The sequence below is a fragment of the Chelonoidis abingdonii genome, chromosome 3 (genome assembly GCF_003597395.2).
Source record: "Chelonoidis abingdonii isolate Lonesome George chromosome 3, CheloAbing_2.0, whole genome shotgun sequence".
In the NCBI taxonomy this organism is placed as follows: Eukaryota; Metazoa; Chordata; order Testudines; family Testudinidae; genus Chelonoidis; species Chelonoidis abingdonii.
Window position 1 is genome coordinate 69,172,766 of NC_133771.1, and position 27,949 is coordinate 69,200,714.

The window sequence follows — 27,949 nt, forward strand, 5'->3', positions numbered from 1 at the left end:
GAAGGCGGCTTCCTGCTGGGTTCTTTCACCTGTGTATGTTCAGAAGTAGTTTTCCTCTTGTCTCCTCTCTTCCCCTCTTTCTGCTTGATGACTACATTTACTGCTTAAATGCAAATTAAGGCAAATACTTTCCTTTGCTTAGGACAGCCCTGTTTGATGACTTCTCCCTGGGGCTAACATCATCAGACAGGGGAATTTTATAACTTCACATACAAAGTTCCTACATATATTTTACCAAGATAAGACTGACCTGTGAGTTATTAGCTTTTAAATGATATCTTACAGGGCATGTTTTGCACAAAGATTATTACAGTGGTGTGTAGGTTGTGAATACACCTGTGCATTCCATCGTGAAATCCCAAGTCCTCTTCTTTCTCTTTCTTATTCTGATTAAACGTTCTGCAAGTATGGAGGTAGAGTCCCTCAAGGCTGCAATAGCAGCAGCTGCAGAAAAAAATACAGAGATACTACTGTCAGTATATTTACTACAGAAAGCAAAACTGCAGAACTCATTCTCCCTGCTCCCCTGAAGTTTCAAGCACTACATGCTCCTTCTCACTTTTGTTTGCAATTGCTTGTGCATGGCACTAGTCACAGCATCAGCCATTGTGAGTATGGCCAACTGGGGATGAGGGAACTGCTTGGTTGCATGAAACTAGTAGCATAGGGCACTAGCACTGAATGCTGGCAACATTTTCCACAGGGGTTGGTTATTTTAGCTGATATCTCACTCCTGAGGGTAACAAAGGGAGAAAGAACACAGCTGCTGCTAGCGTCCTGAAGCTGCCTGGCCCATATGCCGCTAGCGTGTGTACTGCAATGGTGTACTGCAAAGTTATTGCTAACTGGCATGGGAAAGTGTCCTATCGCAGAAGAAGAAATAAGGCAGTCCTCCCTAGAAACCTTCAGCAGAGGAGTACCTCCATGAAAGTTTCACTGAGACCTCTCAGGAGGATACAAGGGACATCCTATGTACATAAACAAACTGCTCCACTTGGTCCCCCCTGCCTAACTCTAGAGAGGATTGAAAAGCAGATAGCAACTCTACCTCTTTTGATTGTTCCATTACCTCTTTAACACAAGTAAATTAATCAAAAGTCAAAAGCTGTGTCCTCCTATTGTATGGGGACGGGAGGGGAGTGGATGGGAGTGGTATCCCTGTAATGAAAAAAAATACACACTTATCTGAGGTTCCTTCCCTTGCATCAGACTTGACCATGCTCAATTGGCAGGACTGTGGTAGATCCCCTAGTCCCCTGTCCCACCTCCTCCTCCTCGCCGTTCATGACCGAGGCCTGGGACTCAGGCTCGTTGAAGGTATTGCAAGTGTTGTGCTAGGTGGTAGTCGGGTCTCCGCCAAATATGGCATGCAGTTCTTTGTAAAAGTAGCAGGTCTGTGGCTTGGCACCAGATCAATGTTGGCCTCCCGGTATGTCTTCCACAGCTCCTTGGCTTTTAGGTAGCATTGCTGCTGGTCCTTGTCATACTCGTCTCCTGCATCCCTCGAGCAATCTGTCCATGCTTTTATGGCTGGTTCAGAGCTGTGCCAGCACAACCTTTTTGTCCCTACAGGCCCAAGAAAGCCAATATCTTCTGTCCACTCCAGGGAGGATTATGTCTGGAATGTGCAGCTGACACGGTCAGCTGGGCAGCTGCACTCAATAATGGAGAGTTGCTAGGTGTGATTACCAAGCTGGGCATTCAGGAAAAGGAATTTCAAAAATTCATAGGGTTTTAAACAAGGGGTGGGGGGAGGCTTTCGGTCCCTGTGACCCATAGGTAGTGGAGTTCACAATGGTGACCACAGCAGTCACCGTGAGGCACTGTAGAATAGCTGCTGGAGGGCTGTTAGGGATTGATCTAGGTAATGCAGCATCTACACGCACACTGCATTGACCTCCGTACATTGACCTTGGCTCAATTACGCTCAGGGAGGCAGTAATATTATGTATCAGAGGGATATCCGTGTTAGTCTGGATCTGTAAAAGCAGCAAAGAATCCTGTGGCACCTTATAGACTAACAGACGTTTTGGAGCATGAGCTTTCGTGGGTGAATACCCACTTCGTCAGATGACATGCATTCACCCACGAAAGCTCATGCTCCAAAATGTCTGTTAGTATTATTATGTTGGCCTAATGGGCAATTTACATCAGGGTGAGACAAATTTAAACACAGAAACGCAAAACTAGGCCAACACAAGGCAGCTTACATTGACATAACTTTGTAGCGTAGACCAGGCCTCGGTTATATTGACTCTACCCTGATAATAGGAGTAAAAAATAATAAACCTATTTTTACCAGTTAAATAGATAAAATTTGGAATATATACAAGGAGCAATGTTTAAGCTGTCACATTTACATTGCCATTTGAAAAAAAACAACTGTGCTTAAAGGCAAGACTTCAAGTCTTTCATGCTTACCTCATCACTGTGACAGAACATAGGGGTAAAGACATTCTCTAAGAGGGAAAGAACATGTTCATATGCTTCAAAAAGACATCGCATAGTTTGAAGTTTCACAACATCTACATATTCACCTTCAGCAACTGCAGAAAAAAAATCCAGTTGTGAATATTAATTGGATGTGCCTTTGCTGTTCATAAAGTTTTTCTGACTTTTACAGGTCTCAGTCTCAAATTAGTCTGTATAAATTCAAGCAGGAAGCATCCAAAATTTTTCCAAGTGCTTGATAAAGCAGGATTTAAATACATTATCATTCACAGAGAACAATATGCAGGGGCCATCCAGTGATAGCAGATAGGAGTATATGCATTCTTGAACACCACTGGTTTGTTAATGAGGTTGCATGGTTATGATAAAATAAAAGTTATTTATTATTTGGATCTATTATGATTTTTTTTAGTCTGACAGAATGCTTTATAGATTCCAGTATAAATTCTTGATCATTCCTTTCAATCTCAAACTTACTTCTTTGAATCTCTTCCACGATAAAAGGATCAAATCTAATTTTGTCAATACTTTCATCCAAACAATAGGTTTTGTAGATTTTCTGCACCTCCTCATGAAGAGACATTTTTTCAGTATCTGATAATTCTGGTTGCAAAATTCTGTCATTAAATTCCTCTGGAAGGTGGGGGAAAGAAAATGCATTTGTTGATCAAATTTAGCTAATATAAATGGTGGCATCTTAAAGTGGCACACAGGTCAGCCATCAGGGTATGTCTACACTGCATTCAGGATGTGTGATTGCAGCATACCTGAGCTACCTTTGATCTAGCTAGATGAAGAACAGCTAGAGTAACAACCGTAGTGAAGCCATGGTAGTGCAGGTGGCAGCACAGGATAGTTCTGTCTGTGCAGGAACCTGGGTACATACTCAAGTGGCTGTTAGCTGCCTTGGTTACATCTACACCTGCTGCAATCATGCCTCCCAACACCAGTGTATATCCTCAGATATCTTTCCAGCAGATATGGCTATACATAAAACCTTACAATGTTTTAAAACTTATGACCAAGCTGATAAACTGCATTAAAGATTTTAGTGTTAAGTTGTATTAATACTTATGGTTTAAATCGAAAGTTATATAAACTGATCCATAAAAATAAGAGCTGCAATAAAAACTAATTATTCTCTTCCACATAAAATTCACAATCTTCCTTTGGAAGACTATGGGTTACGAACATTTTCATTATTTCCCTTCTGGAAAATAATCTCTACAAGTGAGACTTCTGGTTGTGCCTCCTTGTTGAAAATCTTGCTTACAAACCACAGCCATTGCCCATTCTCTACTATTTGATTCTCAAATGAGTGCTTAGAAAGCTGTGTAACAAAATTTGAATAAGTAATGGCAAAAGGGACACAGCTGCTGAACAAGTTTCAACCTCCTTTACATCCTGCAAAAAAGGAGAGCACACACAGAAGTCAGAACTTTCAGAAATGGCATAAGCTATAACAGAGATTCTCAAAGAATTTTCATAGTCTGCAGTACATTTTTTTAGAGAGATTGTAGCAATGGTAAATACAATAGTTTTCTTTTAAAGGAAAATCAAGACATTGTATAATTGACAAGTGCATTTTACTCCTTGTGATGAACATTTTTTAAATAGTCTTTTCAACTAAATAGAAATCCAATTAAATGCAAAAAACCCACAATGAAGCAACATTGTTGCCAAGTTCAGCATTAAAATATCCAGAAATATCTAAGTAAAAACTGAACATAGAACCTCAGCTCAGTCCTTTACTTCAAGATGCAGTCTTTGACTGCAGAATCCACTAATGGACCAGTACCTAAATCACTGTTTAAGTTCAATGAGTACACCTAAGCATACTAGGATAATCTTACCTACAGTCAGACAAAACTGCAAGACGTGTACAGCCCCTTCCTGTTTCAGAAAATTCATGAAGCGAAACAAAAGATCTTGCTGTTCTCTAATCTCCCTCAATTCCAGCTTCAGGACCTAAACATGAAGTGGAAAATGCAGTTAGCTTGGAGGATATTTCTCAAGCTTTCATTAAAATAAACCTTTTCTAACAGAAGCAATGAAAAGAGCACTGGTAATATGTACAGCACATACAATACTTATTCAAATTCTGTATATAGTGAGTATTTTCTTCACTTACAGATGGTTTTTTATTGCGAGGGTCTGCAAATTTCTGCAAGAATGGAATCAAAGAAGCAGCAGGCTCAGTTGCTTTTTCAGGCTGTAAAAAGAGTGTTGACCTACTGAGTAAGATTGACACTGACATGCGTGAATCAATTATAAATGTTCTCATTTTGTCAGTACTCACTGGGCTATCATCAATGAATTTGAGAAGCAAATGGTTGACAGTATCCTAATGGAAAACACAAACAAATTACAACAAACCAATCTGTTTGAAAATCATTCCATTGTCATCCCAGTTTCTAGCAATGATGACAATTTTCATGTCTTAAAATTGCAAACATAAGCAGAATAATTAAATAATGATTCTAGCAATTTCTAGATGGACACTTGAATAATCTCTATATCCAGATTCTTAAATCAATGAACTTCCCAAATGAGACATGCACAGACAAGTTCTCCATCTTGCAAAGATAAGAGCTCTGTTTGTCATTTTAATGCCAATGCAGGTCAGGTGAGTTACAGCAGACTACGGGCAGTTCCACAAGCTCAACTATTCTTTGCCTGCAACCGAGCAGTATTCAGACAGTTGTGACATTTTCTTTCAATTGAAAACCAAAGATCAGACAAGTGACTTTCTATCTAATCTTTATAAATGCAGTGCCACTTATCTACATAAGCAAGAAATAAACAAATTTGCATCTCTGGGGAGTGGCTTTTAGAAAGGCCTGGTCCACACACAAACATTGTAACTATACCAGTATAGTTAAAGTGGTACAGTCCCAGTGTGGATTAATGTATATAGTTATAAAGGTACTTACAACAGCACAGCTTATTCCATACACAGCTATTGTAAGTATAACTATTCTGGTAATAAATTATACCTCTAACAAATACAAAAATCAATCTGTAGACCAAGCCTAAGTGTTTTTTTTAATTAATGTAGCCAAATAATCACTAAAACCAAATTAACACTGTATCACCAAAAAGATAAGAGGATTGGGTATGGGGTTATTTTTCTCTCTCTAAACTATGAAGCAGTTACCAATGATAAAACCAATGTGAAGTACATGTTTCACTATAAAGCACCTCGTCATCGGACAAAAAGGAAAACAATGATAGTCAGAGTAAACAAAAATTATTTCTACTGCTCCAGAATCTCACTGGGTCAGCTAAGAAGTCCATGGAGGGAAGGAAAACAGAACCAGACAGGATCTCTCTGATAAGCAACGCCAGGGATCTGAAAGGGAAAAAAATTGTATTACATTTTCATAGTAACTCACATTATTACATTCATAATTTGTAATGGGATGAGATAGGTAAAGTTAATATTTTTGTACTAGAATTTATTTCCTAGTTTAATAAAAACGTGTTATTTTAAAGATATTTCAGCACTCCACACATTCAGAATCACAAGACGTGTAAACTGATTCAACGCATGGAAACTAAGGGGCAAATACTTATCTTTTCACTCAACACCTCATTGCTTAATTCTCAGCACTCCCTTTCAAAACGGTCATGCTTGTGTTTGGAAGCAGGTCCCTTATCTTAACATGCACGTTGACTTATTTTCAATACTGAGACTCTGCTGACTACCCCATCCTCCTCCTCTAGTATTTAAACACAGGTTTTCTATTGTGCCAATGAAAGAAGTCTAGATAAGGATCATGTAGATCAGGGATTGGCAACCTTTGGCACGCAGCCCGCCAGGGCCGGTTTGTTCACCTGTCGCATCTGCAGGTTCAGCTGATCGTGGGTCCCCACTCCATAGGGCCACGGTTTGCCACTCCAGGCCAATGGGGGCTATGGGAAGCGGCGCGGGCCGAGGGACGTGCTGGCCGCTGATTCCCACAGCTCCCACTGGCCTGGAGCAGTAAACCATGGCCAGTGGGAGCGACAATCGGCCAAACATGCGGACGCAGCAGATGAACAAACCGGCCCGGCCTGCCATGGTGCTTACCCTGGCGAGTCGAGTACCAAAGGTTGCCTGCCAGTCCCTGATGTAGATTCTTAACTCCACCAGCTGGGATCTGATATACATTCTTCCTATAAAACTTTCCATGGTACACTTTGACAACCTAAAACAAATGTTGCTCTGAAGATGAGGTGCTTGTGAAGAAGGTGGTCCACTGTTCTATAATCGATGATGCATCCAAGCACTGCTTACAGAATAAAAGCCTATGTAGTATGAGTGAGTCTGGAGGAAGTGGGGTCAGATTTCAGGAGAGACCTAGTTTGACGCCACACATGGAGCTCAGAAATGCAAGTTAGTGGCCAGTCTGCTACCAGTTGAACATTTACCAAAACTTGCTATACTGATAAGCAATTTTATACTGTTATAACTGCACCACATTAAGGGGTTCCACTGATTTAACTAAATCATTTTTTTCAACATATTCAGTTACATTGGTGCAAAAACTGCACGTATAGACAATGTCTGAGACTTCAGTGCTGTCATCTATCTATGCGAGCACAGCTACCGATGCCTGTCAAGCTGTCCCCTCCACCCCAAGTCACCAGCTTGCATTAACACCTCCCATACCTGGAGTCCAGTTTTCAAAAATCAACATTCTGTAGGAACTGGACATATATGCATGCATTGTGAATTTCTCACCAACGCTAATGGGAGACTCATACAGAACAGCAAAAATCATATCTTTTAGCTTTAATAAAGACATTGGTGATTTCCAACTGTAAGAGTGGGTAAGTTGTTGAGAAGCAGCTACTTTTCATTGCTGTTTCCTGCATTACAATCATCATTAGTATACTGAAACAGCATTATCCAGTCCAAATACCTTATGATCTCAATAAGCTTCACCTACTTCAGTGCACCCAAACAGAACCTTTCCAACATCTAGAACGAGCATACTAACATATCTGCAGTGGGTCCCAGGAAGCAACAAATTATTCTTTTTTTTTTTTTGTATTTGGAGTTTCACTTAAGATCACTAATGTAGAAGCAAGGAAACTGAGCAAGTGCTGCTACTCCATCTCAATTCCTTACCCTTCCCCCTAGTTAACAGATACCACAGAAATATACAATCAACAAAAACATTAAGTAAGAATTCATTCTTTAAATTATACTTAATATGCTTGGTACTTACACAGAAAACAAATTCAAAGTTCAAGCTGACACTGTTCTTTACCCACTTTACTACCATTACGAACTACAGTGCTACATGGTATGCAACTGTTGTAAATAGTACAACTTCTAATATATTCGATACCTGCAGTCTGTTGCCTTCGGGGGAAGAATATAAGGGAAAAGAAGTTCAGTAAGTTTTCTTAAATAGTGAAGTTCATCTCTTCGACTCCTCAGAGCCACATGGAGTTCTGGTCCATATTCTTCTAAAGCAGCTTGCTGTAAAAATTCTGCATTTTTCACTGCAAGAAAAAAAAATGTTTAGCATGTTCTACTCTTTTCCTTCTTACCCTTGTCAAATAATGAGTGAGGAGATTTCTTTCCACTTCAATATGTGACAGCAGTTTTTAACCTTTTTCATCTGCGGACCCCTAACAAATTTCAAACGGAGGTGTGGACTCCTTTGGAAAACTTAGACATAGCCTGCGGACCCGCAGGGGTCTGTGGACCACACACTGAAAACCACTAACACATGACATTAGCAAGGTAATATTTTTAACATATGCCCAGGTGTCAAAGATATACAGTTATTACTTTGTGTAAGAAAAAGACACCTGGACATAGGCTTTTTAGTATGGCTCTACTGTGAAAAGACTACATAAAATTTCCACCTTTTTCTGTAAAAAACAGTAACTTCTTCACTGGACCAATTCAATATTGTATAGTTTTCAGGATATTTTCACTTACCATTTAGTGGACAACTTACACCTGGTTTGATTTTTAAGTATACAAGAGCTTCTCTCCATTTGCCCTTACCTAAGTTTCACTCTCCAAGGCTAGGCCCTTATTTATTGGTCTGCTCTAAATATAATTTGGAAACATCTGAGACCAGAACTTTTAGTTATGTGATGTGTTTCCTACTTAAGTTATACTCCAAAGTTGCTTTGGAAGCAAGACCGAAGCAATACATCTTTTGTGCTGCTTTTCACTACGTTTAAATTAAAGTTGACCAGGGACTATTATGTCAAAAGTATATCATTAAAGTATTCACATATCAGTAGCTGTTCTGAAAAAAAAAGAATACTTTTTTCCACAGATAAAACCTCTGCACCCTAATTAGCAATAAACATTTTATAATCCCTTAAATCACTTTAAGTGCCAGGACTAAGTTGTAATAAGTCAGCACAACAGGTATTAAATAATTCAGCATAGGCCCTGTGACAAGAAATACACTAAAAATGAATGAATTGCAGAACAGAGCCTGTGAATTAGAGGGCTACAGATAGGTGCATTTAGTTTACTAGAATCTGTGTACAAAACAAATCTCAGTTAACGTATGACTTCACAATCACAAATTATGAAAGTGAGTTAATTGCTATAGATCCTTATACCACCTGATGAGATGTAGCTAACTGGCACTGCTGAAAGCAGCAGGAAGAGACACTCTGGAAACTATAAATAAGGAGCCAACATAGGAGATGGTAGGGAGCAGTCTGAAATAGAGGAGAGGAAAGAGGGATAGAAAGAGACCTTGGAGATGAATGGTGTAGAAAGAGGAAAAAAGAAAACAATGGGAAGAGGCCAAAAGACAGTGGGAACCAAGGCAAGGCTTGAAATTCAGATCTCTGAACCATGGTGTTGTATGTAGTAACACTTCTGGGGAAGGGCTTAGGAAACCTTCACATTATAAGGAAGGAGTTATTTTCAGCTATTTACACATTTCCTAATTTCACATTTTCAGCTGAAATTGGATATATCTGCTCTCAGTCAGATAGCAATTTTTTTCCCAAAATCTCAAAAAAACCCACCCACAATATGCCATTTGCAAACACAGAAGTGAAAAAAATGCAGCTCTTCTGGTAAGAAAAAATGTTTGCAATTTTTTTTCTGAACAGCTTTAGCACCTTAGCAAGTGGCCCTGGAAGCTTTACATTTACTATGATGCACCACAAGATGTACCTTTCATTGTTTGGCAAACGTTAGATTTGATTTGTCTAAGTTATACTTCATGCAAGCTCCCAACGTTCCACTGACACTCTGCAAAATAGAGTACACAACTCAAATGGAAATTTCCACTGAAGGGATCATCAGGATTCCAACGGATGTACAGTAACTCCTCGCTTAACATTGTAGTTATGTTCCTGAAAAATGCGACTTTAAGCGAAACGATGTTAAGTGAATCCAATTTCCCCATAAGAATTACTGTAAATGGGGGATGGAAGGGGTTAAGTTCCAAGGAAATTTTTTTCAAATATTGGAACACAGCGACGATGGAGAGAGAGAGAGAGATGCATTGCTCCTTTAAGTACGCTGACCCCATCTAACTACACAGTCTTTTTCAGGTAGATCAGCAAGCTGAGATGGCAGCTGCTGCCAGGAAGGTCCCTCCATCCTGAGCCCTATTGTGTGTCCCCCCTGCTCTATGGAAGATGGGGTAAGCAGGGTGCAGGAGCAGAGGGGAGGGGGACACTCTGACATTAGCCCCCTGTTCCCCCCACCCCGCACAGCAAGCAGGAGGCTCCAGGGAGCAGCTCCAAGACAGAGGGCAGGAGCAGCACAAGGCAGTGGGGGGAGGGACAGCTGATGTGCCAGCAATTGATAGCCTGCTGGGCAGCTGCCACACAGGGAACTTAGGGGAGTGGGGAGCTGATGGGGGGCTGCCAGTCCACCCTAGTTCCAAGCCCCCACCTGCAACAGGCTGCTCTTCCTGCAAGCAGTGGACAAAGCAGGCGGCTGCCAAGTGACATTATAAGGGAGCACTGCGCAACTTTAAACAAGCATATTCCCTAATTGATCAGCAACATAACGTTAACTGGGATGACTTTAAGTGAGGAGTTACTGGACTCACTCATCCTTAAATGAAGTGGAGTGAAATTGCAGCGTTTAACAGAGAAAGGATTGTGGAATATAACCTGAGAATATGCATATGAAAGAAGGCAAGACTCCATGGTCCTGCCTTCTTCCATAGGCTATGGACAGGTGCATAAAGAATGAGGCAAAGGTCTCCATCACACAGATTACACCACTGTACTGTACTGAGTATTCTGTTGCTTCCAAGCAAATAGCCAGACATGGCAGAGTTTTCATTTTTCTTTTTAAAGAGCATAGGAAGTTCCATACATAAAGACCGCATTTAAGAGAATGTCAAGATTGCAAAGCGAAGCACTGAAAACTCAGGAATGGATGAAGTTAAGGTTGTCTGTGCCACCTTAACTCTATTCTCTTTTGATTATGCAATACAATAGTCTTTAGTAAAGTGATTACATATTACTTTTTCTGCAGAACCTGTGCTTTATTCAGGCCCCAATTCAGCAAGTAGGCCTATCTAACTTCAAGCATGCAAATAGTACCACCAGCTTCAACAGCACTACTCACATGCTTCAAGTTAAGCACATTCTTAAGTACCTTGCTGAATCAGAGCCTTAGTGCACACACTGGATGGTGATGTGGTAAATTTACACAGTGAATGGGTCGGGGTCCAAAGCATCCCTACCTCATTTCACTCTAATAGTTATACAATCTGTGGAGAATGAGACAAGAACCTGGTGGAGATGAAGAATGGTGGTGCTGTTAAGACACGGGACTAGAACCCGGATTCTAGTTCTAGTCCTGCCTCTGCTATACATTTGGTGTGTGACCACGAACAAGAAACAGCCTCTCTATCCTCATTTTACAGATGCAGAACAGAGGTACAACACTTGCTAACCTCGCAGGGTGACAATAAATTCAGCAAAATCCTGAAGAATAAGTTCCTTATTCAATGCGGGTGTTGGATGGTGTGTAGTAGCTAAGGTGTGGCGGGGCGGGCAACAATAGATTTGAGAATGAACAGATTAGCCAAAGTACTGGCAAATGTGAAGCATCAAAAGTTTTAGGTTTAGCATTGTAAACTTACAAACTATTTTAAATTTACAAAACATTAAGATACATACAAAATGTTTCACAATACCTTTCTGCCTGGCTTTAGCTATGACTTCTATATGTTTTATTGCTGCCTTTAGCATTTTCTTTGTTATAACAGATGGAATATCCACCTAAAAGAATAAATTTTAAGTTAAGAAAAAAACCAGTTCTCCCTAAGTTATTAAAATAGATTACTATGAAAAATATGGTAATGCAATTTATTAGTAAAATTAAAATACCCATCAATTCAAAAAATAAGATTTGTTTTTAGCAAATGTAACCACAATAATTGACATGCTCATTTTCATGGTTAAGTAAGGTACATACAATTCCCAATTAATACAGTAGAATCCCTATTTTATGCACCATTTGGGGAATAAGAAGTTCATAACGTTAAAAAAAGCAAAATATTGAACTTTTCAAATTTAGTTATAGTAGATAAGGTGCATAAGTTAATTTATTACTCGTTCAATGATAATGTACATAAATGGTAAAAAATGTATGCAGTGTGCGTATTACGCTCATACATAGGCTTGGCAGAATTCAAATTTTTTATAATTTCAATATCAAAGTTCAATTTTGAGCATTTTTATTTTTATCTATTTAAATTTTCACAGTTGGAGGAACTTATGGGATGTGTTCAGACAATGGGGAAAGATCAAACAATTATTTAACCACAGCAGATGTTGAGATTCAATTAGTTAAAGCGTTTTCTCTGTTAAAAAACCATGAATTGTCAACATCACATGTCAAAATATACGAAGTAAACATCCTTAAATAAACTTTAATAAGTTTTCATGGCACATTTTTCTTATTTTACTCATCTGCAATTTTCTATTATCATCGATGGAAATACTTTTTTGGCAGTTTGTATATGGTGAAATCAATGTTTACCAATATTTATCGATAAAAATCTAATCCTTCCAAGTCTTGTCATACAGTACTGTATGTACATACTGTGCTGTAGTGTCCTGTAGTAACTAGTGAAATAAATCATTGATTTTTATTTGGGGGATAAAAATGGTTCATATAACTGGTTGTTCATTATGATTGCTGTTTATAAATTTGGGGTTCTACTGCATTTAGGCCTGGTCTACACTGGGGAAGGGGAGATCGATCTAAGTTGCACAACTTCAGCTACTTGAATAACGTAGCTGAAGTCAACATACTTAGATCGACTTACTGTGGTGTGTTCACTACAGTGAGAGTCGACTGCTGCCGCTCCCCTGTCGACTCTGCCTGCGCCTCTTGCCAAGCTGAAGTACAGGAGTTGACGAGAGAGTGCTCAGGGATCGATTTATTGCATCTGGACTAGACGCGATAAATCGATCCCCACTGTATCAATCGCTGCCCACAGAGCCAGCCAGTAGTGAAGACATACCCTTAGAGTATCCAATACAAGTCCTAAACATCATAAGCATATTTACTATCAAAATGGAAATCTGTTGAAGTGTACATCTGCAGTAATAATAAATCTTAAATCTATCATTTCAGAATCAATTTAAATGAAACCTCAAGTTCTATTCCACAAGGGCTGTTCTGGCCACTATCAAGGCAATACGCAGTCTCCAGTTTTGGCTCCTGAGCATTAAGGCCAACAAGGACCGGGAGCAAAGTGAAGGCCACATTCAGTCCACAGGCAGAGGGTATCCTGTGTCACTCATGCAAGTTCCTCAAGCCAACCAGCCACAGAGTTCCAAGTCCAGCCCTCCTCATGCACAAAAAGAGCATTTAGGAGAGCCAATAAAGGGGGGGAAAAAAATGTGAGTGCTACCGTTCTCCTGACATTTGAAACCAAGATGATTTTACACTGCAAAATCTAAGCTAAATAAAAATTTCAAAAAATGCAAGGGGTGGGATTTGTCCTTATTGTCTTGTCTCCACCCATTTTAACTCTTGTGTTTAAATACATTTAATCTGAGATTTAGAAATATTTATTCCAAGCAATTAAAAACAAGCAAAGTCTTATCAACTAAGGCACAGCGCTTCAAAAAGTGACTGAGGCCATGTCTGCACTACAGAGTTAAATCGACTTAAGTTTTGTCAATGATCATAAATCGCTTTAACATCGGTGAAGCTTGCCCACACAATGCTCCTTGTGTCGGCTGAGCATGTCTACAGTCGTTGCTCTTGCATCGACAGAGAAAGTGTTGAATTGTGGGTAGCTATCCCACTGTGCAACTCATTACCCTCTGTCACCCTCGGCTGCTGGAAGCTCTGCGAACAGATCACAGTGCAGGACTGGACTGTGCTCGCTGCCCCATGATGCAGGTCTTTCCATCCCATCATTCCATGGGCTTCCTTCTTTGTTTCGTGCTATTTTTCAATAGACCTCCATCTCTGCCCGACAACACGGATCCTGAGCTGTTGACCATTGTGATGAGCATTATGAACACAATGTGGCTGGTCCTGCAGTATTTCATGAGCTGAGAAACAGATGCCCACCCTGATGTCTGCCATGGAAATGAATCATTCATGATTGTTGCTGACATTCATGGACCAGCTTGCCATGGTGGACCATCAGCACTGGACTCAGGAAACAAGCACTGAGTGGTGGCATCGCATCATGATGCATGTATGGGATGAGGAGCAGTGGCTGTAAACTTTCAGATGTGCAAAGTCACCTTCCTGGAACGGTGCCGTGCTTGCCCCAGCACTGCAGTGCAAGGACACCAGAATGAGAGCTGCCCTCACAGTGGAAAAGCGAGTGATGATTGTCGTGAGGAAGCTGGCAACTCCAGTCTGCTACCAGTCAGTTGCGAATCAGTTTGGAGTTAGAAAGTCCACCACAGGGGCTGCAGTGATGCAAGTGTACATGGCCATTAATCGCCTCCTGCTACAAAGGACTGAGACTCTCAGTAATGTCCAGGAAATAATTGATTGCTTTGAGGCAATGAGATTCCCTACCTGCGGCAGGGCAATAGATGGAACACATATCCCAATTTTGGCCCCCAACTCTCTCGTACATCAACCACAAGGGATACTGCTCCATCGTCTTGCAGGTACTCATGGATCACTGAGGTTGTTTCACTGACATTAATGTGGGGTGGTCAGGGAAGGTGCATGATACATGCATCTTTCGGAACACTGGACTGTATAGAAAGCTGCATGCTGGAACACTTTTTCCAGACCAAATGATTCCAATGGGAAACATGCAAATGCCCATAGTGATCCCTGGAGATCCCGCATATCCTTGCTCCCATGGCTCATGAAGCCTTACCACTGGGAACCTAGGCAGCAGCAAAGAGCACTTCAACAACAGGTTCAGCAGGTGCCAAATGACCACTGAATGTGCCTTTGGCCGATTAAAAGCTGCTGGCACTGTCTTTTTGGCTGGTTAGACCTCAGTGAGGAAAATATTCTGATGGTCATTGTGGCCTCCTGTACTCTCCATAATATTTGCAAATCAAAGGGGGAAAAGTTTCCCCAGGGGTGTGCTATGAGGCTGATCGGCTGGCCGCTGATTTTAAGCAGCTAATATAAGGGCAATTAGGAGGGCACGGCAGGAGGCTATTCTAATCAGGGGGGCTTTGAAGGAGCATTTTGACAACAATTCCCAATAATGTGCCCATATGAATGCATTCGGCCAAGCAATGTTTACTTGCTATCACGAATTATCTGGGTCATGCTTGCTTCTTCAGCATTAATTGCAAGGAGCAAATATTCTTGCCAATATGTTTCAATGTTAGCACTGAATGATTTACATATGTATCTCTGTATTTCACAAATAAAGACATTTAATTTCAAAGACACAAGTTTAACAACAGGATCAAACAAATGTTTGGTCAAACAGGGGACATGACAAAGAACAATCTCATGGTTAGGGCTCTCACAGCTGGGTGTAACTCCAGCTTTCATTGGGAAACCAGTCCCCAGACATGTAGTGCACAGGTACTGTGAGGGACTGGGAACAAACGATGAATGCACTGGGGGAGTTTGTGGAGGGCATGGACAGGAGTTCTGTCATGGCTGAAGGGGGAGTCAGGCACAGATTTGTTGTGACTGCAGGCTAATGAAGGACTTCAACATCTCTGTCTGGTCACTGAGGTGCTTTATCATCTGCTCCTGCCCCTGCGTCCTTTCCTGGCAATCCAGACTCAGTCTTTCAGTGTCTCTCTCCATGCTCTTGTTTCACTCTGTGCTGCAACTGTTGAATGCAGCACCTGGAGAAACATATACTCCTCTTGGGTCGGTGCCTTATCTGATGGAGGTGCTCCGCTGGTATAGAGGAGTGTTCTCAAGGGCACATCTGCAGAAAGCAAAGAAACAATGAAAAGAGACAGTATTGTGAGTGCACTCACAGCTATGCATCACAAAAATTACACCTCTTTCTCACTGTCCCTCGGCTAGCACACAGGTCTCCGCAAGTCCCAATTATGGTTAGTACGCGGGGAAGAAGGAAATTGGCAAGGGGGAAGGGACAAACGATGGTTTGGGAAAAGGGTTACTTTAAGTGGCTAGGGAGCCTATTCTGAATACTGGTATCCTTTTCCACAGGCTAGGGAAGTGGTTCCCAAACTTGTTCTGCCGCTTGTGCGGAGAAAGCCCCTGGTGGGCCAGGCCAGTTTGTTTACCTGCTGCATCTGCAGGTTCGGCCGATCGCAGCTCCCACTGGAAGCAGTGGCCAGTATGTCCCTCAGCCAGCGCCACTTCCAGCAGCTCCCATTGGCCTGGGGCAGCGAACCGCAGCCAGTGGGAGCCACGATCAGCCGAACATGCAGACATAGCAGGTAAACAAACCGGCCTGGCCCACCAGGGACTTTCCATGCACAAGCAGCGAAACAAGTTTGGGAACCACTGGGCTAGGGTAATCAAACCCAATATCTCACTCCTAAGGGCCATCTAATATGTAAGGGAGCATCTCCTGCACGTGTGTGGCTTCAGACTGGCTCCGTATACTGCTCGCCTGTGTGCCGCTTTAGTCCCTGCAGAAATAATTGCTGGATAGCGCGGCAAAGTTTCCTACAGTGGGGGCAGAAACAAAGCACCTCTCCCAAGGAACTTTCAGCAGAGGATTGCAGAATACCTAAAGGAAAGTTTCCTAGAGAGCACTATCAAGGATTCCTCAGACATCCCTGTGTACATTAACAAAATTTTCCACCATGGCTTCACTGCATAGATGGACAGGCTGTTATTAATTTCTGTCCTTTATCCCTCTTCTACAATATAACAAAGTACATGAGAGCTCTATCTCCTCTCACTGTGCAATATCAAAGCAAAATGCACGCTTACCAAAGCTCCCCTCTCCTGCTTCCTGCACGCAAGAGCCAGAGTGCTGGGACTGGCTAGACCCCTCTGGAGTGGAAAAGAGGTCCTGACTCGCCATGCCACCAGATGACCCTGCCGTGGGCTTCACATCATCCTCGAGCTCCACCTCCTCGTCCACCACTTCATCAGAGTTGAGTCCACTGGCTGGTGCCTCCAGTTCCCGTTAAGTATCCACGGGGCTCTTGGTCGTGAAGGTGGGATCACTGCTGAGGATGGTGTGCAGCTTCTTATAGAAGCAGTGTGTCTTCGGCACCTCACCAGAACGACGGTTGGCCTCCCTTGCCTTCTGGTATGCCTGCCTCAGCATCTTGATTTTAGCACAACACTGCTGAGCGTCCCTCTCGTGCCCCTTCCCTTGCATGCCACTAGCAATCAGCCCATAGGTATAGAAATTCCTACAGCTGGTGTGAAGCTGTGACTGCATGGCCTCCTCTCTATATATACTCAGCAGATAAAACAGCTCGGGTGTGCTCCATGCAGGAGCACATCTGCTGGGTAAAGCTGATGTGGTCAGCTGAGAAGATGCTGTGTCAACTGTACCGAGCAAACAGGAAGAGGAATTTCAAAAATTCCCAAGCCTTTAAACATGGAGGGGCACATACCTATGTAACTTCAGGGCAGCATAACCAAACTGCTGACCAGAGCGGTAATGATGGGCATTGTGGAACACCTTCTGGAGGCCAATTAGGGCAACATAACCAAATGAGGTGTCTACACTGACGCTACATCACAAAAAGCTCTGTGCTGCTTCTCAAGGTGGTTTTATTATATTGGCATAGCAGGGGAGTTACATCGGCAGGAGCAGCATTTTAGTATGTACACGTCCACTGTTTTGTTGATATAACTGTGTAATGTAGACAAGGCTTTAGGAAAGCAATGTAAATCTTCTACCTTTCACAATATATTGAATTCTCTCTCCTTCCCCACAAAATAAGTCTACAAGAAGCATTACAGTACACCTGAAACCTTCCAAGAAGAAAATGAGTTCTATGTCATTGATCATTTTCACTTGGCTTTTGAGGCATTCAAAATAGATTGCTACAGGAAGGAATTTGACAATTTTCTTCATAAGTTGCTTACCCAGTCAGTTTCTAAACCCAGTACATTCAGTGATCTACACATCACAAAACCACCACTCCAGTCTGTCCGCTTCCATGTATGTAAATTCTCACACTCTTAATTATATACAGTGAAGTTGTAGCCCTGTCACTCCCAGGAGATTAGAGAGACAAGGTGGATGAGGTAATATGTTTTATTGGACCAACTGTTGGATAGAGAGACAAACTCTCGAGCCACACAGAGCTCTTCTTCAGGTCTGGGAAAGGTACTCCCAGCATCACAGCAAAATGCAAGGTGAAAAATTGTTTAGCGTAAGTAGTTAACATATATTGTAACGGACCATTCCGGGTAGAGTATCCCATTAACACCTCTACAGTCATAGGACAAAGAGCAGGCTAGTGGGTTGCAGATTGTTGTAATAAACCATAAATCCAGTGTCTCTGTTTAGTCCATGATTTTTAGTGTCTAGCATAATAACGAATCTAAGCTCCCAGGCTCATCTTTTGAAACTGTTGTGCAGCTTTCCTTTGAGGATGAAGTCAGAGGTCAGATATTGAATGATCGCTTTGTGAAAAGCATTCACCTACAAGTGACAGGGTGTTTTTGTCCTTTATCATTTTCCTGAATAAGTTCATTCAAAAGCATAGTGATTACTGTATCTTGTTTCACTCATATAGTTGTTATTAGGGCATTTAGTGCACTGGATGAGGTACACCACATGTTGTGATAGGCCTGGATCCTGAAAGGTGTGTTGTGGGGGATGTTGATTACTGTAGCAGAGGAGATATGTCTGTAGGTTTCGCATCAAATGTTGTGGCACGGTCTGGTACCATATTGAGTTGGCATGTCCAGGTCTGTGTGGAGCTTGCTTTTGTTGATTAGCCTGGAGAAGTTGGGGGGTGGTTTGAAGGCCAACAGAGGGGGTTCAGGAAAAATTATTGAGGATAGGTTGTTGCAGTTTGATGGTACTCTGTATGAGTTCCAGTGTGGGATGGCACTTGACGGCTAGCAGTGAATTGTCACAGGGGGTTTTATTTCTGTATTGAAGCAGTTCTCTTTCGGTATTTCAGTGGCCTGTTCTATGATGCAATCTACTTCTCTGGTGGAGTGTCCTCATTTGGTGTAGGCAGTTTTAACTGTGTTAAGGTGTATAACCTGGACTTTCTCCTTGGAGCATATTCTGTGGTCTCTGAGTACCTGGCTGTAGAAGAACAGTTTTCTTGCTGTTTAGGATGGTTATTGGATCTATGAAGGTAGGTATGGTGATCCATGGGGGGTTTCTTGGATATGGTTGTCTGTAGGGTTCTATTGCTGAAACTGATTGTTATGTTCAGAAAGTTGTGGGTGTGTTCCAGAAAGCTTTCAATGGACAGGTGGTGCTTGCTGAAGTTGTGGTGAAGATTATGAGTGAGTTTAAGCTGTCTGTCCAGAGGACAAAAATATCAACATCTCTCAGGTATTTGTCCAGAAATTCTTCTTCAAGTTGGCCCATGATGAGTCTGGCATATTGTGGAACCACCTAGTACTCATGGCTGAGCCCATGGTTTTGACAAAATGTTTGTTGCTGAACGTAAAACTGTTATGGGCGAGGATGAAATGGATGAATTTGGTGATGTGTTTGGGGTGAATATCTGAGGGTTGTCCATTGTTTGGAAAGTATTTGAGGCAGGCAGCTATGTGTCACTGTGAGGGATGATGGTGTATAAGAAATGACATCCACAGTGGTGAGGATGGTGTTCTGAAGAAGGTTGCTAATACTGCAGAGTTTATGGAGAAAAATCAGTTGTGCCCTGGAGAAAACTGGCCCTTTGTGTGGTTTGAGGATAGTTTCTAAAAGTCTTGATATACTTTCAGTAAGAGTGCCGTGGTCCTATATGATGGGTCTGCCTGGGATCCCTTGTTTGTGTATCTTGGGAAGCATGTAGAAGGGCACCGGGGAGGTTTCATGGGGGAGGAGTTTCTCTAAGTTGTTTGAGGAAGGATTGGATATCATTCTTAAATTCCTGGATAAATTGTGGTTTGGGGTTATCTTTGAGTTCTTTATAGTAGGTGGTGTTAGAATGCTGTCGGTTGGCCTTGTTAACTTAGTCGTCACAGGTGAGGACTACAGTGGTGACTCTTACTACTGGTTTGATCAGTATCTGGTGGTTAGGTTTCAGGGACTATATGGCTCTTTTTGTCCTACGATTGCAAAGATTTTTTAACAGGCCATTCTACCTTGAATGGTCCCTTACAATATGTGCTAACTAAACAATCTGTTCCATCTTTCGTTTTGCTGTGATGCTGGGAGTACTTTTCCCAGACCTGAAGAAGAGCTGTGTGTGGCTCAAAAGCATGTCTCTCTCATCAACAGAAGTTGGTAAAATAAAACATTACCTCACTCACCTTGTCACTCTGAATTACACTTTTGTGAGCTCCAAGTATTCTGTCATCTCACTCAGGTACACAAACCTTATCTCCCAGGCATAATTCATACAGCTCAATCTATCATGATGTTGTCTAAATTTGTGTTATTTACAGATATTCACAAAACTCTGCACAATAAAACACAGAAAATAAGTTTAATGATATTACATCAGATACAATCTTAATACAACATTTATAAACTAAAAATGTATAAAGGGGAATGTGTTTTGATTAAACTCTGGTACCTACTAAGGCTATGTCTACACTAGAGACCTTACAGCGGCACAGCTGTACTGCTGCAGCTGCACCACTGTAAGATCTCCTGTCTAACCACTCTTTGCCAACAGGAGAGAGCGCTCCAATTGGCATAATTAAACCACTCCAACAAGTGGTAGTAGCTCTGTCAGCAGGAGAGTGTCTCTTGCCGACATAGCGCTGTCCACACCAGCGCTTCTATCAGTGAAACTTATATTGGTTGGGGGCAGGTTCACAACTCAATTGACAAAAGTTTTATGGACAAAAGTGCTAGTGAAGACATACAATTCTCCACACAGCATCTAACACTTACACAGCTTACATGCCACAAAAGATCAAATATATTTTTGCTCTCAGTCAAGCCTGACTGAAAATATTATAAATATTTTGTTCCTGACAAGAAAGGTGGGGGAATTTGGATGATCTTCATTATTCTAATTCACAAAGGACATGTTTAAAAGAGGTTATATGCTAGATTATTTCAGTTCACATGTAACCTCCTTCAGCTACCTGTGTAAGGTATTATCACTATCATATTTTATCTTTCAATGTATGATACCAATAGATCAAGTCAACTAATAACTCAAGTATGCTCAAGTTACATGAATTAAAATTCTTAAAAAATGTTAAGACTTATGCTACATTTCCATTTTGACACATTTGCTTGATTTATAAACCTTTATGCTTACAATACAAAGAGCATTTACTGATTGTCTTTTAAACCATCTATAGTACCATAACCAATGTTAACAAGCAAGACATCCAGATCTGATATTCAGCTAGGATTGAGTCAGGTTGTTCATCAGTTACGTAGCATGTGTGTATATCTTGTAGCTCAGGAAATAAAATGTATTAATAGTTGTTACTGAGGTGGAATAACACCCTTGTGTAGCTGTGTCAGCAGAGGGGCCAGCATTGAATGGGCATGGAAACGGAGCTAGCTTCTAACTCCTATTCTGCATACAACAACTAGAGGTACTTAGTGGTAGTTCTCGCAAAAGGCACTTGAGGCATATTACCAGAGAGCATCAGGAAGTTTCCATTGCACATACTGTACCTATTTAAAAGGACACAGGGTGATCAGTCCAAATTTATCACAGGAACTAAATTCACATACAAGTTGCCACAACATGCCCCTTCCTGGACAAACATCTTGTTCAAAACTGGTGTCTGAGTTATCAGTACAGCCCTTTTACCCCTATAATCTTCCTCTCAGGACACTTGCCTGTGAATATTGGGAAATGCTGAATGTTTTTTATATTTCTATTTCAAGAGCCCTTCAGATCTCTTCAAAACCCCACTAATGTATTCCAACTCCAAAAATCTGTTTTTTTTTTAAATTCACTAAACATTTACAGTGGTTAAATACAAAAAAAAAAAAAAAATCAATCGAATCCGTCGTATCTGGTAATACCTCCACTTCTTGTTCTCACAAGGAAAACCTGATCTTATAAAAGTCTGGAAATACTCCCTGATTGCAGACCAGCTCTCCCACCTGCTCTGTGATCCTGCTCCCTCTTCTCAGAAGCCAACTGATGATCATTCAAATTAATAATAAAAAAAAAAGTTCTGAATGGACAGTTCAGGTGGAGTTTCCATACAGAAGTCTAAGGGTATGTCTACACTACAGGATTATTCCGATTTTACATAAACCGGTTTTATAAAACAGATTGTATAAAGTCGAGTGCACACGGCCACACTAAGCACATTAATTCGGCGGTGTGCGTCCATGGCCCGAGGCTAGCGTCGATTTCCAGAGCGTTGCACTGTGGGTAGCTATTCCGTAGCTATCCCATAGTTCCTCGTAAAAGCTATACGCAAATAGTTTCCTGCGCCTCCCCACTCCTTAGGAATTCTGAGTTGAGGAGTCCAGTGGCTGATGGGCAAAAATCATGTGTCGCGGGTGTTCGGGGTAAATGTCATCAGTCATTTCCTTCCGCCCCGCCCTCGGGAAAGCAATGGCAGACAATCATTTCGCAGCGGCCGTTTTTCCCTGGATTTTTGCCCCTGGCTAGATCGCCATTAGGCAGCGGCAACTTTGTTAGGAGTTTTCTCCGAGTTCAGTTCTTTTTTTTTTTTTTTTAGGGGGTTCAGTCACCGTTTTTATGTGTACTGGATGTTTCTCGCGGACAGAGGCGATACTCCAGAGCTAGCCAGCAGCATTCATTTGCTTTTGCTGATAGCAGAGACGGTTATCAGTCGGTGTCTGTACCGTGGCTGCTGCAGGCGTAAATTGGCAATGAGACGGACAGTTATCTTCCTTCTGTACTGTCTGCTGCTATCATGGGTGTGCCCCTGGCTGAGATCAGCCGGGGGCGCAACAAAGCAAAACTGGGAATAACTCCCCAAGTCAATCCCTCCTTTATGGTTTCTAAAAATAGAGTCAGTCCTTCCCGCCTCCCCCGCCCAGCCTGAATAATGGGGCAAAATGTACTAGAGAACCAGTGTATCAGAGAGCACAGCTGCTCCGTGTCAGATCCCGCAGATTTTAATGATGAGCTACATGGTTCCATTCACGGGGGTGCCCCTGCCTGCAACAACCCCACCCGTTGCTTCCCTCCTCCCCCAACCTTCCTGGGGGGGGGGCTACCGTGGCAGTGTCCCCCCATTGCTGTCATGAAGTTATAAAGAATGCAGGAAGAAGAAACAGTGACTTGTTAGTGAGATAAAATGAGGGGGAGGCAGCCTCCCGGTGCTATGACAGTCCAAACACGACAGAATCTTTTCTTGTTTACACAGGAAAGGGAGGGGGCTGATGGAGCTGCGGGAGCCCCCAGTTGCTATGATTGAAAGATGATTACCAGCATTCTGCTTACCATCTACTGGGAATGACCGGGAGTCATTTCCTATTTTTACCCAGGCACCCCCCGGCCAGCCTCCATCTGCAAGCCAGCCACGGACGCACTCACGGGGCTGATGGTGATTGATGGATAGCCCCAGTCATATTGTACTGTCTTCCACCTAGGGAGGGAGGAGAGGAGTGGATACCTGCTCTTCACTGGCTGCAGCATTGCGTCTACCACCAGCACATTCAGAGTAGAACACAAGGGTGACGTATTGAAAAGGGTCAAGAACAAAACAAAAATACTCCTCCTCCCTCTCCCTCCCCCTTTGCCTTCCCCTCCTCTTCCACACTTGCGTCGGCCCGGGACCCCGCGCGACCGCTCCACACATTCTACTTCTTCGAGCTACACCCTGAACCACGCTGCGACAATGTGTTGTTTTGAACCTACAGGCACAGCGGAAGCTTCAGCAACGAATGCAATTAGCTTTTGGAGGACTGCTGTGTATGGACTGTGGGATAGCTGGAGTCCCTCAGTACCCCCTCCGCTCCCTCCATGATGCGTCCATTTTGAATTCTGTTGGCTTTCCATTACGCTTGTCACGCAGGCCATTTGTGTAGCCCCTGGAGATTTTTTTTAAAACGCTTTGGCATTTCGTCTTCTGTAACGGAGCTCTGAAAGAACAGATTTGTCTCCCCATACAGCGATCAGATCCAGTATCTCCTATACAGTCCATGCTGGAACTCTTTTTGTATTTGGGACTGCATTGCCACCCGTGCTGATCAGAGCTCCACGTTGGGCAAACAGGAAATAAAAATTAAAATTTCACGGGGCTTTTCCTGTTTACCTGGCTACTGCATCTGAATTCAGATTGCTGTCCAGAGCAGTCACAGTGGTGCACTGTGGGATACCGCTCGGAGGCCAATACCGTCGATTTGCGGCCACACTAACCCTAATCCAATATGGTAATACCGATTTTAGCGCTACTCCTCTCGTCGAAGAGGAGTACAGAAACCGATTTAAAAAGCCCTTTATATCAATGTAAAGGGCCTCGTAGTGTGGACAGGTACAGCGTTAAATCGGTTTAACGCTGCTAAAATCGGTTTAAACACATAGTGTAGACCAAGACCAAGCCTCTGTGTTTCTGTGCACCCACCAATATAGAGTATGTGCTCATTGGTCTTTGTTCGGCAACATACCCCTATCACTCAATTTTACTTAACACTTATAACATATCATGACTCCAAGTTAGCATAGTCCCTTCTCCACACTAGTCACACCTACTGGGATTCTTAGAGTGAGCTATTTCAAGCAGTTGTCCTCTTAACAAGTATAAAAATATCTTTAAAGAAAAGAACTTAAGCACAGATGGAGAACCAGGTGGTAGCTACAAGGACTACAGCTCCCCAATATCTAGTAATTCTTTCTACTCTCTTAAAATGAATCACCTTAGAAACAGCCAATGCAACACAGAAGATAGTCTTAACACAAAGCATTACTAAAAGAGCGGGAACAAAGACTTTCATTTGCAAGGACTCTATAGGATTGGGCTGTGGCCAACAGTACCATGGGAGAAAAGTTTCAGAGGAAGGAAGCAAGCATAAACAGAAAGAAACTGTCAAATGTAATTCTACATAGAAAATACAGTACGTTTCTTTTGGTAACATAATTAAAGAAAGAAGATTTACTTTGGCATTAGATACCACTTCTTACATATAAAATCATGTTCTCTCTCCAAGCCATTTTTACCTTGTGAATTCTGTGAATTAATACAGATGCAAAAAACCTCAATGTTACTCTCAGCTCATCTACGAAGGACTCATCATCAGTTACATCCCTGCAAAGTTTTAAAACAAATCATGATGAGTAAACCAAGAAAAATATTTAGTTTGAGCTTTAACCCATCCATGTCACATTTGACATTTATAAAAAGAAAGAATAAAAACATTAAAAGTGGCACTTGAAAGCATAAGAATTATCTCCAACCTAAATGAAAGCACAAAAACTGGGCACGGCCAGCTGGTGACTGGTCCTCTATTCAAGCATAAAAACACATGGACACTTAATTACAGTAGATATATTTGCACTTCTAATTAAGTGTGACTTGAGAGGCATGGTCGGAGCATAAGACTAACAGCCAGGAATTATGTTCTAATTCCTGTCCTAATATTGACTAACTGTATGACTTTGAGCAAATAGCCTCTAATTCACTTTCCCCGTGTGTTTAAAAAGATAGTTACTCCGTTAGGTGGGACGGAGTGAGCCTAAATTAATGTTTGCAAAGCTTTCTGAAAGAAAATGCAGTAAGTCTTCAATATTATCAGTAGAGCTCACTGAAATTTTGCATTCCTATCCAATGAGAATGTCTGAAATTTCAAAATGTTTTGTTTTGACAAAATGATCAAAATGTTTCTACTTTTATATATTGTAGCATAGTTCTGATGATTTCCTGCAAAAAATAGATGAAATTGGTACATTTCGAGAAAACATTTTGTGTGGAAACAGCATTTTCTGACAAGAGTTTTCTCATCAGAAATTTTTTGACTAGCTCTAATTAGAATACAATATGCATGTTACCTACAATACAGCATTTTTTTAAAATTTTCATTTGTTAAAAATTGACCAAAAGTAGACCTTATTGCCCTCCCAAGTAGGCTCTAATATACAAAATATGCATGATGGTAGAAAGGTGGCATCAGCTGGTGGGGCCAAGGAAAAAAATCCTGTTATGCCCAGTTCCCATTTTTCCTGCCTAAAAGGGCCTACCTGGTGTCAGGGAAGTCTGTGCTCCTTTCCCTGACAGAAAGATGTCATCCCAGCATCCTCTCCCACCCTAAACTCTTGTCCAGCTGTTCTAGTCTGGGAAAGAAAGAGATTCCAAACCTGTCCCATCATTGAAAGCTGCCCCTTCCTACAAAGCTGTATCTGTTTAGGGTCTCATTTCCCTGTTTGGGAGAAATGGATTTCCCCAAAGACGCAAACAGAGAGAAGGGATGGAAGAGTGGAACGGGAAGAGAAAAAAATCCTAGAACATTAGACAAATTCTGCCCTAATGACAGTCAAACATATTGAGATGATTTGCCCTTAAGTAAAAATAATTCTCCATTTTTGTATATTGCCCCAAGACTTTAGGCAATAAGCCGTAACTTCAGAAAAAGTCCTCCACCTCGAAGTGCTAGTTCACTGCTTTTTATTATCACTATGCTGAGGTGTTCAGAGGACCCAGTTATGACCAGGACCCACTGTACTAAGCACAACACAAGAATTTTTTTTGAAACTTGTGATTCTTAAATGTAAATATCTTCAATCTAAGTTCTCTCCGTCAGTCTGATGTAACGTAAAAGATAGATTCTCCACCAATTTTAAATTATAAAATATTAAAAACAGCCACCTATATGGCCTCAAATTTTATTTAAAAGGAGCTCCGCAAAATGTCCTCTGGATTTCATATACTTTAAAGTTTACTCAGCTAATAAGCACCCAAAGGTTATCCATTTTGGTGACGTACAACACAGTGCTCAGGCTCCCTCTGCTGTCCTGCAGGTAAGTGTATAGCTTTGTTCAGTATATTCAAATAGATATTGATACACTCAAAGCAAAGGCATAACTAAATGAAGACATGTAGACATCTGTCATATTTAAAAATAAACTGGATAAAGAGAATGCCTCTAAAAAAAATTCTGAACTTCTAGTGGGTAAGACAGACAACGTAAAATAAAAGATGAGAGTAGCTGACTGATTCTTTTAACGAATATCACCTTTAAGAAAGGGAGAGTCAAATTCAGAGTTGAATTAGGTGAAATCCAGTGTCTTATTTGTTTTAGAAATTAAAATAACCTTATATCATGGCATTAATATACACCAAGAATTGAAATACACCTCTACCCTGATATAACACTGTCCTTGGGAGCCAAAAAAAATCTTACTGTGTTATAGGTAAAACCATGTTATATAGAAGTTGCTTTGATCCACCAGAGCACACAGCCTCACCCCACTGGAGCGCTGCTTTACCACGTTATATCCGAATTTGTGTTATATCGGGTCACGTTATATTGGGGTAGAGATGTATTTAAGTTATTTTCCTTCAAAGTGCTTAGAGTAATATACCTTTAAAGTTAAAAACAAAACAAAACACAAGAAACCCATACAGGCCCCAGTCTTGCAAAGACTTATTCATATTCATACTTAACTTTAAGCATGTGAATAGTCTCATCTGAGTTCAATAGAACTATTAAGGCTTAAAATTAAGCATGTGTAGAATCTTTGCAGGGTCAAACCCTGAGCTCATATCTTGAATGTATTTTCCTTATCTCATCCTTTTTAAAAACAAACAAAAAAAACAAAAACAGTTTATTTTTATATTAAGACACCACATGAAATACAGGGTCAGAGGAATAATTATAGTTTAGAACAGGGGTGGCCAACCTGAGCCTGAGAAGGAGCCAGAATTTACCAATGTATATTGCCAAAGAGCCACAGTAATATGTCAGCAGCCCCACATCAGCTCCCAGCACCTCCTGCCCACCGACAGACCCTCTGATCAGTGCCTCCCCCTCCTTCTCGATCAGCTGTTTCGTGGCATGCAGGAGGCTGGGGGAGGAAACAAGGGCACGGCAGGCTCAGGGGAGAG

The 27,949-nt window shown here is 41.6% G+C and overlaps 1 protein-coding gene across 4 annotated transcripts in view; it reads right to left on the reverse strand.

The window, feature by feature from the left end:
* Positions 1-27,949, reverse strand: part of SNX14 (sorting nexin 14) — a 77,009-nt gene that overhangs the window by 41,108 nt on the left and 7,952 nt on the right. For 3 of the 4 annotated variants that reach the window (XM_032805248.2, XM_032805249.2, XM_032805251.2), the window contains exons 6-14: positions 25,069-25,156; positions 11,595-11,679; positions 7,791-7,947; positions 5,728-5,803; positions 4,751-4,795; positions 4,583-4,663; positions 4,305-4,419; positions 2,929-3,084; positions 2,422-2,546 (exon numbers count right to left, since the gene is read on the reverse strand). In XM_032805248.2, the coding sequence (XP_032661139.2) occupies positions 2,422-2,546; positions 2,929-3,084; positions 4,305-4,419; positions 4,583-4,663; positions 4,751-4,795; positions 5,728-5,803; positions 7,791-7,947; positions 11,595-11,679; positions 25,069-25,156 (928 nt within the window). The remainder of the gene's footprint in view (positions 1-2,421; positions 2,547-2,928; positions 3,085-4,304; positions 4,420-4,582; positions 4,664-4,750; positions 4,796-5,727; positions 5,804-7,790; positions 7,948-11,594; positions 11,680-25,068; positions 25,157-27,949) is intronic. The other variant, XM_032805250.2, reaches the window with a different exon arrangement.